At 41.1% G+C, this 16,347-nt stretch overlaps 1 protein-coding gene across 9 annotated transcripts in view; it reads left to right on the forward strand.

Moving 5' to 3' along the window:
• Positions 1-16,347, forward strand: part of RBFOX3 (RNA binding fox-1 homolog 3) — a 206,964-nt gene that overhangs the window by 187,699 nt on the left and 2,918 nt on the right. For 4 of the 9 annotated variants that reach the window (XM_074225008.1, XM_074225010.1, XM_074225009.1 and 1 more), the window contains 6 exons: positions 5,331-5,384; positions 5,769-5,901; positions 6,950-6,989; positions 8,464-8,528; positions 11,518-11,596; positions 14,424-14,731. In XM_074225008.1, the coding sequence (XP_074081109.1) occupies positions 5,331-5,384; positions 5,769-5,901; positions 6,950-6,989; positions 8,464-8,528; positions 11,518-11,596; positions 14,424-14,468 (416 nt within the window). In that variant the 3' untranslated portion in view covers positions 14,469-14,731. Of the gene's footprint in view, positions 1-5,330; positions 5,385-5,768; positions 5,902-6,808; positions 6,990-8,463; positions 8,529-11,517; positions 11,597-14,423; positions 14,732-16,347 lie in introns of those variants that run through there. The other 5 variants (XM_074225003.1, XM_074225006.1, XM_074225004.1 and 2 more) reach the window with 2 other exon arrangements.

Below are 16,347 nucleotides of genomic sequence, written 5' to 3' on the forward strand. Positions count from 1 at the left end.
CTGGAGTGTGGTTTGCCATTTACTTCTCCAGCTCATTTTACAGATAATGAAACAGAGGCAAATAGAATTAAATGACTTTCCCAGGGTCACACAGTTGCTAGGTGTCTGAGGCTGGTTTTGAAATCAGGTCTTCCTTAACTCCAGGCGTAACATTATCCTCTGCACCACCTAATTGCCATTTCCAATTGATTAGTATTTCCATTAAGAAGTTCTTTCTTGACATGGGGGGTTTTCCCAGAAGATGGAATATTTCTTTCTAACCAGAATACTCTGACTTCCTATAATTTCCCCATAAAAATGATAGATATTTCTGAAATAAGTTTCAGACCTTACTATGTGAGAAAATGGAATGATGAAGAGGATGGACATTAGAGAATATGGCAGATAGGTCAGCAAAGTGATTGATCTGTCTTCATGATCCATCCAAGATATTCTTGCCTGAAGAATCTTTATGAATTCCTTATGATCAGTTTGTCCTCCAGGATCTGAAATTGGATGTCTTTAGAGTGAGCTAGGTTCTATTCCCAGTCTGGTCACTAATTCATAAGATAGCTTAGCCTGACTCAATTCACTGAGTTCTCAACTTTAAATCAGAAAAAACAAGGGTCAGCTCTTATCCTTATTACCAGAGGCTCTGGGCAGTTTTCCTCCTCTGAACCTCAATCTACCAGCAATAGAAGGAAGCCCCTTCTTTTCTTCTTTCAGAAGATGAAAAGACAAAGGATCTCTGGAGTTGTGCAGGGTCCTAAAGGGAGGAGGAGGAAGGGGCTAGATGAACCAAGAGTCTAAATGAGGGAAAATCCAAGATTGTACCATGAAGAGGAAAATGGGGGGGGGGGGGTAACCACAGGGAACCACATCATTCTTCCCACCCTGAAGCCATCAAGCTGGATCACATGTTAATTCAGTTTATTTTCTACTCCAAAGGAGTTTTAGACTAATAGAATCATGAAGTGGAATCTCAGAATTGAATGGAAAGTCAGAGGTCATCCAGCCTAGCCAAAGTCTTAAGACTCTTCCTCTATATATTCACAAGGGGTTACCTAACCTCATTTTAAAATGGGGAACTTACTGCCTCTAGAGTCTGCCGATTCCGCTTTTGGACAATTCTAATTATGAGCAAATTTTCCCCTCTGTCTAGCCAAGATTTGTCTCTCTTTAACTTCTGTCTAATGCTTTTAGCTTCTATCCTCTTGGATCAAGCAAAATAAATCTAATTTTTCTTTCATCTGACAACCCTTCACATACTAGAAAATAGTTGTCATGTCCCCTCCCAAGTCTTTACTTCTGCAGGCTAAACATTCCTAGTTCTTTCAGCCTATTCTCATATGTCATGATTTCAAGTGCCCTTACCATTTTGATCATCTAGGTGAACTCAGACTTGACTTTTTTCTTCTGTAAAGGGCAGATTTCAGTGAGTATGACTACATCTTTCTTTTTCCCTTCCTTCTTTCCTTCCTTCTTAACTTCCTTCCTTTCCTTCTTTCTTTTTTTGGAGGCTATCTGGGTTAAATGACTCATTCAGAGTCACACAGTAAGTGTCTGAGGATTCTCCCTCTTTGTAATCACTGGGTATGTGATCACTACATAATGTATTATCGCAACTCTGATCACACTAGGATTTTTTTGTCTGTCAGGTCAATGTTAGTTTAATGGAACTTGCTGCCCCTCATGAACTGATATCTATAATCTCAAAAAATTTCCAGGAATCAAAGACAAACCTAAAGTCTAAAGAAAATGTTCTTCCCTTTATGAAAATCATCTGTTTTCCTATCTTCAGTCCTATAGTACTCTACTTTCTCTATGACTATTCATGGTGAGAACTCTGTCAACTCACAAAATGTCTCTGGAGCTCAGTTTTCTTGCTTGTAAAACTCAGGAAATTGAATTGGATGAACTCTAGGGTCCCTTCCGGGTCTAAATCTATGAATAGTCATAGAGAAAGTAGAGTACTGCTTTTGTTTGAAGACCTCCAGGGAGGCAATTCCACTCCTTAAACTGTCCCAATGCATTTTTGGACAACTGAAATTGTTAGGGAGTTTTTCTGCCACCAAGGTTAAATTTGCCTTGTTCCAACTTCCAACCAATACTCCTGATCCTGTCCTCTGAGGACAAACAAAACAAGCTGAATCTCTCTTCCACATTCTAGCCTGTCATATACTACAAGATAGCCAGCATGTTGCCTTGCCCCCAAGTCTGACTTTTACCAGGTTAAATATGCCCAGTTCCTTCAATGGATGCCACTTTGATATAGACTCATGGCCATTCACCATCCCAGTTGTCTTCCTCTGGACACTCTGTAGCTTATCAATGTCCTTCTTAAACCAGTAAACCCAGAATGGATGAGGTCTGACATGAGCTAAGTACAGTTAGATTATCACCTCCTTGCTCCTGGAAGTATTACCCCCCTTTAAAGAAGCCCAAGTTGGCATTAACTCTTCTGGCTGCCACATGACTTTGCTGATTCATTTTGAGCTTAGAGTCCACTACAGCCTTTTATCTTTTTCACAACAGCTGTCCAACCATATTTTCCCCATCTTATCCTTGTGATTTTAACACCCAAGCGTTAGACTTTACATTTATCCATGTTGAAATTCAACTTATTAGATTCAGCCTGATGCTTTAACTTATCAAGATCCTTTTGGAATCTGTCACTGACTATGATAGCTGCTCTCCTAGCTTTGTGTCACTTGTGCAGATATGATGAAAATACCATCTATCACCTTATCCCAGACACTGATAAAAATGTGAAACACAGATTCCTGGGGTTCTCCACTGGAGACTATATGACTTTGGCAAGTCACTTAATCCCATTGCCTTGTAAAACCCCCCCCAAAAAATTTTTGAGTGATTCTATGAATGTCCTGTAATGTAAGAAATGAACAGAATTTGGAGTCAAGAGAATGAGTTCAAATCCTTTCTCTCCCATTTACTACTTATATGAAAATGAGGCAAATTGCTTATCCATCCTATTCCCCATCTGTAAAATTTTCTGATGATCTTCTGGGTTTAAACCTATGATCCTGCCACATTGACCACTTGTTTTTATCCATCTGATTATATTAGCTAATGCAGATCTTACCCATATTTCCCAAAAGGACAGATTGAAATATTTTATCAAAAGTTTAACTAAACTCTAGGTAAATCATATCCCCTCATTTGTTTTAGCAGTCTCATCCAAAAAAGAAAGGCATTTAGACTGGTATAACTTGCTCTTAAAGGAGTTCTTTGGGGGTGACTAGGTGGCACAGTAGATAGAGCACCGGCCCTGGAGTCAGGAGTACCTAAGTTCAAATCTGGCCTCAGACACATAATAATTACCTAGCTATGTGGCCTTGGGCAAGCCACTTAACCCCATTGCCTTGCAAAAACTAAAAAAAAAAAAAAAAAAGTTCTTTGGAAACACTGCTTTCCTTTCTACCTGTTCACCAACCATCTCTGTAATGATCTTTTCTAGAATTTTCCTAAGAATCAAAGTTAAACTCACTTCCACATAATTAGGGAAGGCAATTTACTTTCACCAGGAATGGCCCTATACTTTTTAAAATCTTTCCATTTGTCCTGACACCCACATAATTAAAACAAAACCTTTTGTTGTCCTTAATATTCATTCTAGACCTCAATTTATCCTGGGCTCTAAATTTGCTCCCATTCTTAAAAAGCCATACATTGCCCTTATTATTTATTATCATTTATTATCATTTATTATCATTTATCAATCCATATTCTATACATTATTTTAAAATGTTGAGTTATTCAGGACAGCTAAGTGGTGCAGTAGATAGAGTACCAGCCCTGGAGTCAGGAGGACCTGAGTTCAAATTTGGCCTCAGACACAATAATTACTTAGCTATATGACTTTGGCAAGTCACTTAATCCCATTGCCTTGTAAAACCCCCCAAAAATTTTTGAGTGATTCTGTGAATGTCCTGTAAATGCACGTAATTTGGAGTCAGAGAATATGAGTTCAAATCCTTTCTCTCCCATTTACTACTTATATGAAAATGAGGCAAATTGCTTATCCATCCTATTCCCCATCTGTAAAGTTTTCTGATGATCTTCTGGCTTTAAATCTATGATCCTAAAATAGAATAAATTACAGACAACTATATTGAAAATAAAGATATGATGACTTCCAGAAAAAGATCACAATGCTATCATTAAGAAGTGTAATGGGGGCAGCTACATGGTGCAGTGGATAGAACACCAGCCCTGGAGTCAGGAGGACATGAGTTCAAATCCAGCCTCAGACACTTAATAATTACCTAGCTGTGTGACCTTGGGCAAGGCACTTAATCCTACTACCTTACGAAAACTAAAAAAAAAAAGTGTGATAAATTCATAATTGGGTATTTCAATCCTTTGCTTCCATTCCTTCTCTACCCTGTAGTCTGTCCCATTCCCAGGGATATTAGGAGCCTTTAGTCTGATACTCCAACCTCACCTATATTCCCTCTTCCCCTCCTCTAGCAAGAGAGAATGCTCCTTTGAAAAGGGGAAGGGAAAGAATCAGTGAAACCAGACTTGACCCCAAGAACAGAAGTTAAAAAGAAGACCAAAGTAGTCTCAGGGATAGAAATGTATCATCATAACTTAACTGATATTACATGCCAAGTTCATTCAACTCTTAATTATTAGTTCTAACCTAGTGAAGTTGTGGTATAAATAAAACTGATGGAGAATATATATACCATGAATTTGTTTTACCCTCATATTCTTTTTTTCTTAGGTTGATATAAAAAGGAATTGTTATTCCCAGAGAACAAAACCACTGACAGAGGAGTAGGCCTGGGGTGGGGGTGGCAGTAAGGTTGAGGGTAACCTAAATGAAATAACCCACAAGATTAAATAATTATTAATATGTAGAAGAGCCAAAAAGAAGATGGCTTAGCAATTGCTCTGAGAGACTGACCTGTTCTTGTTCTTCTCAATAGCAGTGGTGATGATAGTGTAATTCAACTGGAAATATAGGGGACTGAGAGCTCCAGGAGTCTTAGGTTCCTCTTAGGTTCCATTCATCCCTTCCTAGACTTTCATTAATTTGCCTACCTCTGGTCACAATGGGGCAGAGGATGCCATCTTTGGGTGGTATTTCAGGCCTTGGGTGATATCTCTAGAGGTCTTTAAAATGTCCAATATCAAGATCAAAACATTTTAGAAATACTTAGCAATCCTCCATGGTGCCCCCTGCTTTAATGTAGCCCAAATCCAGGGGTAGGTTGAAATGTGGAGAAAGCTCAAAGAGAGCAGAGATTTGTGGTAGTTTGATGGGAAGTGGAGTGATTAAGTGATCTTGACATAATGACTATCCCCCTTTATTTTTATCCCAGGCTGGAAGCTAAACCCTGTGGTGGGTGCTGTATATGGACCCGAATTCTATGCAGGTAAAGTGTGGGGAGGGAGAGGGACAGGTCGTTTTTGAGAGGAGAAATGACAGGATCCTAAGAGAAGGCTCTCTCAGACACATATAGCACTCCCATCCCAACCCAGGCGGGGCTGTTGTTTAGCTTGCATTAGCCTCAAGGTAACATAGAGCAATGCCCTGTTACTCTGGACCAGGAAAAATAGGACAGAACCAAGGAAATTTTATTGGGGTCCCTGCTTCTGCTTTTGAGCTTGAACAGGGAACATCAAGGGATCAAGGATAAATGAAAGGGCTTCCTTAGCAAGATATTTCCTTCAGGTAAAAACTTAATTGACTTCCTTCTCCAGACCCTTACTTCTTTCATCTGTTTGGTGACTTCTTTTCTCTTGCTCTTTCTCTGCAGTGACAGGATTCCCATACCCCACAACAGGCACAGCAGTGGCATATCGAGGGGCACACTTACGAGGTCGGGGACGGGCTGTATATAACACATTCCGAGCTGCACCACCTCCTCCCCCCATTCCAACATATGGCGCGTGAGTACCTAGGATGGGGGACTCCTGGTGGCTTGTGTGGGCACAGGAAAATAATCTGGGAGATCCCAGGAGTAGGAAGATGGAGAAGGAATGGGGAACAGAAATCTGGGAAGTCTCTGGAAGGCAGAGGAACCTGTTTAACTTGGTGGGGGGAAAATTTATACCTGAGGAATATTTTGGGAAATTATAAATTAGGATCACAGGATTATAGATTGAGAACTGGAAGAGACCAATTGCTTCACTTTATGGATGAGTAAACAGAGGCACAGGGAGTGTCTGAGGCCCAAAGCCACTGCTCTGTCCACTATATCAAACTTCTTTTGGTCTTAAAATTTTCCTGTCCTATTAAAGGAACCAGATGGGACCAGCAGATAGACTTCCCTTAGGTAAATCACCCTCTCAGTTTCCTAAGCAACTCTCTTTAAGTCGTTTAGGTCCACAAAAGATGCTAACATGTATTGGTAGAGGTAGTTCACCTGGAAATTCCAATAGATATCACATGTCTAGCCCTTAACCCTATAGGATGATTAACTATCCAGAAACTTCTCTAATATTGTTCAATGAAGACAGTCACAGACAGTGACAAGATCATAACACTAGTGGTATCTCTGAGCATCTTCTGTGTCCCCCAGTATATTGAGGATTCTAGGGATCTTCAGGACTAGAAGATTCCATTAAAGGTTTTGTCCCAGCTGCCTCCCTGAGAAACTGAGGACAAACCCCATCCATATCAGGGCCCTAGTGCCCTCTGATGCCTAATGGGGATCACAGTTCCCCGGGATGTGGGTGGGGTTGGTTGGGGTTGGGGGTAGTAAAATGAGACTGGGGCCGAAAGGCCCCCTAGGCTTGTGGGGAAAAAAGTTGGTGACTATAGCAAGGGTGTTACTCTATTGTTATACCAAAACAGGGCACTGGAGCAAACGCTTGTTAAAATGCCAGTCCCATGGGCAGGGCTGGCACCATGCCCCCTCCCTCCTCAGCAGACACCGGAGCCGGCCTACCCCACCTCTCCAGCGTTCCCACCACTTTCTTGTCCGTTTGCTTCCAGGGTCGTGTATCAGGATGGATTTTATGGCGCAGAAATTTATGTAAGTGTACACCACCCCCCATAAGCTACCCATTTCAGGGGATAAAAACCTTACTTCCTCCATAATTGTGCTTAAGTCAATGGGATATCTCCTAAATTTCAGATGATCCCAGGGTTCAGGCACAATTAGGGAACACACAGACAGAGCAGAGTGTCAACTCCCTGTGTACTGTCTGTTTTCCTGTAGCCCAGTAAACTTTCACTATTTATATATAGTAAAAAAAAGCCCAGTAGGAATGATCCAAAGCAGTCAACTGACATTGATCTTCCTGTATGAAAGACAATATGGACTATTTGTGCCTGCCCTGTGGTAGAACCATCCAAACTTGTATTGGTCTGATCAGCCACAGTCAGACACACTCTACCTTTACCCCTCCACAGTGATGTCATTTTGGTACTCTCCTAGAATTAAGGACAACCATCACCAATGGCAGCCCATATATTGAGAGGGGTAGGAGAAGAGATGAGGCAACAGATTTCTATTCCAAATCATGTTAGATATAATGGCATTGTCTCTCATTACTCTTAATGGTGGGGGAGGATAAAAGCACACCCACATGTATATAACCCAACATGCTAATAGCAGAAGTTGCTGTACTTCCAACCTCTCTGTTTTTCTCCCTAATATGCCTCTTCCTTATCCCTACCTCTTTACATCTCCAGAAGAAAAAGAAATCTTTTATCCCTCTTAAAGAGTCTTTGTTCCCATTGCTTCCAATTAGTTAGAAACTTGTAATTTTGTTACAAAATTCCCCTCCTACCCCTACCCCACTATAGCAGTACCACCTACTTACTGTCTCATGTGTACCTATCAGAAAGAAGCCACTAAACTTGATTTACAAAAGAATAGAGCTTGGACCTAATTGGATACCAGCTGATACCATCTGCCCTGACCCCTTCCCCAAAGCTCAAAGATATATATGGTTTTTCTATACTTCAAAACAAGAAATTCCTAACCTAAGGTTTACAGACACCGAATGGGTTCATGGATAGCTTTTAGGAGGTCTCGAAACTTTTTTAAAAATATATTTTTATAAGTATATTTCAACATAACTGGTTTCCTTTGTATTTTTAAATTTTCCTATATACTTTATTTTATTCAGTTTAAAACATTATTCTGAGAAGGAATTCATAGACTTCATCAAACTGCCAAAGAAATTCATGACACAAAATTGAAGAACCCTCCCTTCCTTGAAAAATTGACTTTTTCAATTTAGCAGCCTAGTCCCACCTGAGGAGGAAAATCAGGAGAAATATTCCTTACAGGTCAAGGGCTAATCTTTTCCTTCCCAGGTCTCTGTTTTCCAATGTTTTTCAGTGCCCTAAATATGTAGTTGAACTTGGAACTATTGGAGGTTAGTTCTCAAATCTAGTCCCGTGGGTACATTCTCTACCCTAGTCCTATCCTTTTTGAGCAGACAGAAGCCCATTACGCTCATCCTGCCTTTTCTCTCCTCTCTTTCTTGTCCCTACAGGGAGGCTATGCAGCCTACAGATATGCTCAGCCAGCAGCAACAGCGGCAGCAGCTTACAGCGACAGGTAAGAAGTGAGTCCAAACTGGGTTGTGAAAGTATCTATGGTTGGGCGGGAAGAAAGGGAAGTGAAGAGTAGGTCCCTATAAGTAAAGTCAACAGATGATAAAGGATAAATAATCATGAACATGATCATAGCAATCTCCCAACTCTCCCTATCATTTCCCTATGAGTCCATCCCCAACCCCTAGTACTCTATCCAGAAAATGATTGCTGCCTATCCCAACCACTATCTCATCTCAGGAATCCTTAGAGAATTCTGGCTTTTCTAAGTTGTCTTAAATGTTATTAGTGGTGGAAACAATAGTTCCTAGGGTCTATCTATATTGTAACAACTTACTCCAACAGCAAAATTGTCTTTTTTTGCTGTCTCAAAATTCTCACACCCTTGCAATTTATGAGATCCCAGGAAGAAATGACTACATTCCTATGGTATGGCTGAAGATTACTTTTAATCAGGGTTCTAGATCCCCTCTATTTTATTTTTTCAGGGTTTCAAAGATCTGGAAGGGGTATAGTCCTTCCATGCCTGTCTACCTTTATCAACTACTGTTGGTTGAAATGTTACTGGTGGCTAGCACTCCAGTGATAAGCTTATTAGGCTAGTCCTCAGACAACAAACATTCAAGCAAGTTTGTATACACAGACACACACACACACACACACACACACACACACACACACACACATACGTGCACACAAGCACACTCTGTTGGTTCTAAACTCAAAGCCTTTCCAGCTTGGTTTATATAGAAAACATAAAGGTAATCTGAAAGAGGAAGACATTCATAGTTAGAAGGGAAGATACATATTCTATATAGTTCCCCCCACTCACCAGGGTCTTCTTTTTAGGTAAAGAGCATTTTAACTCTCAGTCTATCTAGCTGTCCTCTGGCCCACAATTCATAGTGACCTATTCCTCCTTTATCTAATGTTAGAAATTTCTGAAAAGTGAACCATCTCATCCCCTTCCTGGAATATTTGTAAGTCTGTTGATTCCATTCATTAACTAAGAGGCTAACAAAAGCTTCATTCAAGCCTTTGACTAATTTCCCAAATGTCTCACCATCTCTGCTTCCTTGGATCCCTTTGACCAACCTACCCATCTGTTCCCCAGGTTCTAGAAAGATCTCTCAAAAAATGACTAATTGGAATCTCTAGAGCCTTTGTAATTCTAACTACTCTATTAGAGGAATTCCTCCCTGCCTGTAGAGAGAACTGGGAATTGGCTATAAAATAGGCTATAGGAAAGTGAAGGCAGGTATAGAGGGTCTTCCTTTCCTTCTCCCAACTTTTTGGTAAGACCATCGGGGCTATTATCATTGGAAAACTATACATGTCATCTGCTAAAGTGTTTTTCTTTACTTTAATCACTGACCCTCTCTACCTGTTCAGATTTCTAACTCTCATGAACTAATAATGACTTCGTCCACTGAAGTTGTCTCCCACTTATGCACAAAATGAACTTTGCCCATCCACCATACTTGACCTTTGGTTAATTAGTTTAGTTGCTGGAGCAGTTATAATCAGTTAAAAAATGTTTATTAAGCATCTGATTTGAGCCAGACTCTAAACTAATCACACCAATCTCCTACTACTTTCCTGTTATCACTTCTGAGGACCAACCCCAGAATGCACGTGCTCACCATCCCAACTCATTCTATCCTGAATTCTTAAATTCTCTTTCCTTGGAGACCAGAAATAGGGTGGTAGCAACTAATTCAGGTCCCTGGGCAAAATAGGTGGAGCAGGGGTTCCTGGAGAAGTGAAAAAATGTTTAGGAAAAATAGGATACAGTAAAGGTAGGAGGATGAGGGAAGGGTGCAGCTGTGATTGATAAATCCTTCCCACCTGGGACCTTCCCTCACAGTGCTCAAAGCTTCCCTACTAGTCAAAGAACCAAGATTTTAGTGCTTTCAGTCCTGATGCTTTATCCTGCAGAGCCAGCAGTATGGCCTGGGATGCTCAGCTCTATCAGACATAAGACACTAGCTGTAGCAAGCTTTCCATATCTGCTAGGAGTTTCATACTCTTGTGATGGGGGAAGGCTTTCATTACACTACTCCTTCCAGTCCCATCCATTGGGAGCCTTACCCTACTTAGATGCTGGGAGTCTGCTGTGACTTCAAAGACTTAAAATTATTTAATCTATTTAGTCCAAAGGCAGAGGGTGAACTTGATTGCCATCTTAAATTAAATAAGTAAGATTTGATTGGGGAAAAAATGCAGCAATATATGACTATCCAGAGCACAAGCTCACCCATCTTAAAGGGAATGTAAATATCCAGGCTTAAGAAACTCAGGGGAGCTCTTGCTGTTGGACTGGCCAATTGTGAATATTTCAAGCTCTTACTCAGCACTGATGATAATGACTCTATGCATAATCTGTTTTCACCCCAGGAATCTTTTTTCTTCCCACTCTAGACATACTTACTGGGACCCTTCTGTCCTCCACATCTGCATGTAGTCACTCAGTTCTCCATCTCATCAAATATAACATATATTGTACATAAAGTTTTATGTCCCTAGCCCACATTTCTTGAAGAGCTTATATTCAATGGCAGAGATATGATGGAGAATATGAAGGGCATGTGGTTATTTGCTATTAGGGGGACCACTTCTTTCTAAAAAGGGCTTCCAGGGGTGGCTAGGTGGCGTAGCGGATAAAGCACCAGCCCTGGAGTCAGGAGTACCTGGGTTCAAATCTGGTCTCAGACACTTAATAATTACCCAGCTGTGTGGCCTTGGGCAAGCCACTTAACCCCATTTGCCTTGCAAAAACCTAAAAAAAAAAACAAATAAAAAGGGCTTCCTACAAGAGGTATAAAAGGCCTTGAGAAAGAGAAGGGAAGTAACCTAGTTAATATGAGAGTTTGAGGTCAATAGACAACTCTAGGTTTAAGAGGTAAGCAGACATCCCTCACCCCATTTATTTTATTTCTATCTTTTTTGCTTCCCACCACTACCACACCTTGCTTGTGATTTTTGTTCCCTAGTTACGGCAGAGTCTATGCAGCTGCTGACCCTTACCACCACGCCATTGGCCCTGCTGCAACCTATAGCATTGGAACTATGGTAAGGAGGTTCAGCCCTGCTTTGACAATAGATTGATTCAAGTATTTGTGATCAGAAAAAGTTGTTATCCCTAGAGGGTAGGGAGATGGGAGGGAAGGTCTATGTTGGGGGCCATGGGGATTTGGGGGGATCATTAGAGAAAGCCCCAGTTTGAATCTAAAATAACTTTCCATTGGTTCAAGAGTTTGGGAGGAAGGGAAAGAGAAAGCCTGTACAGCCCCTTTAAATATATAGTACTCCTCTCCTCATGTTTCCCCCTTAAACTGGGAAAGGGACATCATATATAGTTTGTTGGTCCCTTTCTGTGTGTGTTTCTCTGGCCTTCCAGTCTGTGTCATTATCCCAGGTCAACTTCCCTATCTTCAGTGACCAATTATCCTGAATCCAATATGCCACAGAAAGATCCCAAAATGCAGCCTCTGCCCTTCTCTCAGTGATATCCTCATACTCATAGCAATAGTACAGATATGGTCCCTCTGGTCCCTTCTGTGTTTTAAAGTGCCAACCCTCTTATACGCACAGCACTATCGATGGTCCACAACTGAGGAGATTGTGGCTCACACCCTCCATTGACTCACTGTTCCCTGAGGTGCTTGCTTCAGGATTCTCTCTCCCTGGGTTCCTTGGTCACCATTGCATGGACAAAATGGTTGGGGTCAGGAAGAGAGAAAGGGTGCACTTCTGATGAGCTTGGCTTGATGATGGTGATCTACAGGAGAGCCTGTGTGTTTGTGTGTGTGTGTACATTTGCCAGTGATAGTCACAAAAACCCAACCCCATTCTACAACAGGGTATTCTCTTAATAACACATCAGTCTACTAGTAACCCCAAACCCTCAGCCCGGCATCGTACTTAATGTCGGTTTTTAGCTAGCTTGGCATCCAGCATCAAAGATGAAAACTGTTGGGGGGAGGGAGAGGGCCAGGGTAGGGAAGTGGGGAAAATGGGGAAAGGTCAATTCACAAAAGATTTTTTTCTTTTCTTTTAAGGCTCCCTCGCTTTTTTATTCTAGTCTTTCCTTTTTGTTTTTTTTTAATTTTGGGGTGTTTTCAATCCTCAAAAATCCAATCTTGCCTGAGGTTGTCCCTGGCAACACCATGGACTAGATTCAACCCCTCACTGGCTTGCTCTCCCTGAGCAGTGACTCTCGGGAGAGGTATCCAGGCCCTGGGTTGGTATGCTTTGTAGTGTGCTTCCTTTAAAAATCCCAATGCCCTCAGTTCAGCTGCTAGCTAAAAGCTTTCATTAATTAATGAACGGTTACCTCTTTTTTGTTTTATTTAACATTTTTTAAAAGAAACTTTTATCTTTTTTGTCAACTCTTCAACATTTTCCATTTTCTCCCCTTTTCAATTGAAAATGACAGTAGAGTGGGAGGGGAACAAGAAAACTTTTCTACAAGGTAATGATGAGGTCAGGTGAAAAAGCCAGTTCAGGACTCCAGAGGAGATTGGAGAAGAGGGTTTTGGAAACCCAGGCAAACAGGAATACTGAGAAAAGGGAATGGAGTAATGTCCTAGTTTAGGCAGAGAACTATCTTTTTGTTCATAAAAAAAGTGTCCAACTCCATTTTACAGATGAAGAAAAGTAGACCACGAAAGGTTAAGTGAAAAACCTATGTAAAGCTAACATTCAAACATAAGTCCTTGCCTCCAAATTTAGTGTTTATTCTACCACATATACCTAGGATACAAAGACTCTCCTTTTCCACCACCACCACCAACCCATTAAAAAGAAGGAGAAAACAAAATTTAAAAGTTCCTACCATTAAAGGAGCTTACATTCTCTATATAAAGAAATACATGAAGTTCAGAGAAGTGATTTGCCCAAGGAGACACAGCTTATGATTTAAAAAAGGACACCCAGACCCAGATTACAGCAGAAAAAAAAAACCTTTTTAACATATATAGATATTATTTAGAAACCATGGGCCTTGGGGGGCTAGGTGGCACAGTGAATTGAGCACTGGCCCTGGAGTCAGGAGTACCTGAGTTCAAATATGGCCTCAGACACTTAATAATTACCTAGCTGTGTGGCCTTGAGCAAGCCACTTAATCCCATTTGCCTTTCAAAAAAAAAAAAAAGAAAGAAACCATAGGCCTAAAGCAAATCTGTTTGACACAGCCATTGGGCTTGGGGCTTAAAACCTCAATAGTCCCAGTTCCTTTAATCAAAATCATATAAAACTGCTTGGAATGTATATACACTGTTATGAAGTCTCATTAATTCATGATCATAGGATCACTTGATCCAACTCCAATATTTGATTGATTTAATTCAGCAAGCACCTATCATGTACAAATCACTGTACTCAAGCAACAAAGAAAAAATGAAGTCCTTGATGTCAACTACCATCATTACATTCCTTTCCCCTAAGGAAACTGAGGCCCAAAGCAGGAAAGTAACTTGCCCATGATCACAAAACCTATAAGTATTAGAGCCTACTAATTTAAAACCCCATGTCCATCCCTCTAAATTCATTGCTTTTTCCACCAAGGACTAAGAATTAAGAGAGAGAAAAAAATTCAACACCAATTCCTATGGTTATCCCCCAAAACACCCTTCCTACTGGCTTCAGAGGTACCACCCACTCAGAAATAAACCAAGCCCCTCAACCTGCTCTCACTGCCCTATTGCCATGGCAAATTAACATATCCATTTATCAATCATTCTCCCCATGGAGGGGAAAAAGAAAACATTGGGGGAAGAAAATGGGATTTGGATATTTCTCTTTTTCCTTTCTTTTTTCTTTTTCCTTTTTTTTTGATTTTTTTTTTCCTACCAAAAGACAATACTGATTGGCTGTTTTTCATCTTTGATGTTGCAGGCTAGCCTCTGCCGAGGAGGGTACAGCCGCTTCACCCCCTACTAGCAAGAGACCCAGCCCCTAACAGCATTCACACTGACTGCTTATTCCAAACCAAACCAAACAAACTAGACACCAGGCAGATCCTCCGGGAAGACAAACTGCCCCATCGGGTCAGGGACATTCACCGCTGACCCTCCGCGACTCTAAAACCATAGATTTTTACCTCCAGTTGTTTTTCTCCCTGCCCCCATGGTGGTGTGTGTGTCTTTGTCCATGACTGTACCTGTATGTTTGTAACTAATTTCCTGTATTGAGTTTGTCGATGTTGTGCCACTCCCAAACCATTAAGGTATGGTATATAAACTGGGGGGGGGGGGGGGCAGGGGAGGCGGGTAGGAGGGGAAGGGAGTAAGGCCAGAAGTTGAACCTGGAGCCAGAATATCAACCCCAACCCTTCCCTGTGGCTCTGACCTCTCAACACATATCCCCAAAGGGTTTGCAGAAGGACCTCGTGCCCTGGCCGATTAATCCCCCTACTTCCATTCTGTTCCATCTTTACTCTTCAATCATAGCCTGAAATTAGGGAATCTTAATGAAAGGAGTCAGGGCCACAGATCATGTGCCATTCTCCGGCTCCACAGTTCATTTAACTGTCTATTACTCCTACTCTGGTCTTTCCTACATCCCTCTCTAGTTAGTTGTCTCCACTGTATCTTGAAACTGCTAGGAGAAATTTGTTCCATGTAAAGAAGGGCAGGAAGAAAGAATCAATCAGAACTCTCCCATCCTGTCTTCCATCTTAGATCAACCTTACCTCTCTCTGCTTCTTCTTCCCTTTCTTTCCTTCATTCCTTTTATCTATCTGGTCTTCATCTCTTCTCTCAGCTAAAACAAATTTTTAAAAAAATTGCATTATATAAATTCCATTCCCTATGGAAGTCATAATGTCCTGGCCAAAGTGTTCTTTGCAAGAAATGAAAAGGAAATGAATTCTCCCTTCCTTAGTTCCCTACATCTGTCCACATGCCTTACAGTTTCCCTATACTACTCCCCTCAAATCTCTCCTTTGTCCTATGACTTAAAAAAACAAAAGCCATTCATTGTCCTAGCTGGGGAGATCCCTAACTCCCTCCTAAAGTGGCAGATTTTATTTTCCCAGCTTGTCCTTGATGTGTGCTGCCTAGCCAAAGTATCTCCCTTCCTGTGCCTAAGCTCAAAAAAACAGTCTTTAGTTTGAATATTTTTATCACTTTGCCCTTCAAAAATTAAGCTTCTTGTAGAGGGACTCCTCACTGCTGGATGGCTCATCTCAGGACTGACTTGCTGAATCAAGTTCTCCTTCCTACCACCTCCAACAGTAATGCAGATACATTTTTTTAAATGAATGTATTCACATGACCACAGAGATCTGCATAGCCTGGCCCAGCCCAGTCCTACAATACATACATAGACCATGACTTAGAGACCCTTGAAGACCCAATTCATAAATGTTGGACCTGGAAGAGATGCCTAGAAGGTTATCCCTTCAAAATTTCTCATTTGACAGGAGGGAAGTAGAACCCAGAGATGTCATAGCAGGTTAGCAGCAAAATCTAGACTAAAACCCAAGTGTCTTGGATCTCAATCAGGTTCCATTGCAACTTCATATTGCTTACAAGAAAGCTTAGCTTTTCTGTTCTGGTTATACAAGAAAACTTTCAGGGAGCTTGGGGGGGTGGCAACCAAGGCAAGAGAGCTTTTTTTTTTATCATCCATGGATTTTTAAATAAGCTACTCCCTGAGCCTTTTTATCAAGTGAGATAATATTTATAAAATGCTTAGCACCAGTAGTGCTTATTACCCTCTTCTTTCCCCTTTTCCTTTTTGTGCCTATTCTCTTAATCATGGGAGGAAGCATGGCAGGAGGTTTTTCATCTTTGACTGAGGAAAGCTAAGGCACCTA

This window comes from Macrotis lagotis, chromosome 2, assembly GCF_037893015.1.
Source record: "Macrotis lagotis isolate mMagLag1 chromosome 2, bilby.v1.9.chrom.fasta, whole genome shotgun sequence".
Classification (NCBI taxonomy): domain Eukaryota; kingdom Metazoa; phylum Chordata; class Mammalia; order Peramelemorphia; family Peramelidae; genus Macrotis; species Macrotis lagotis.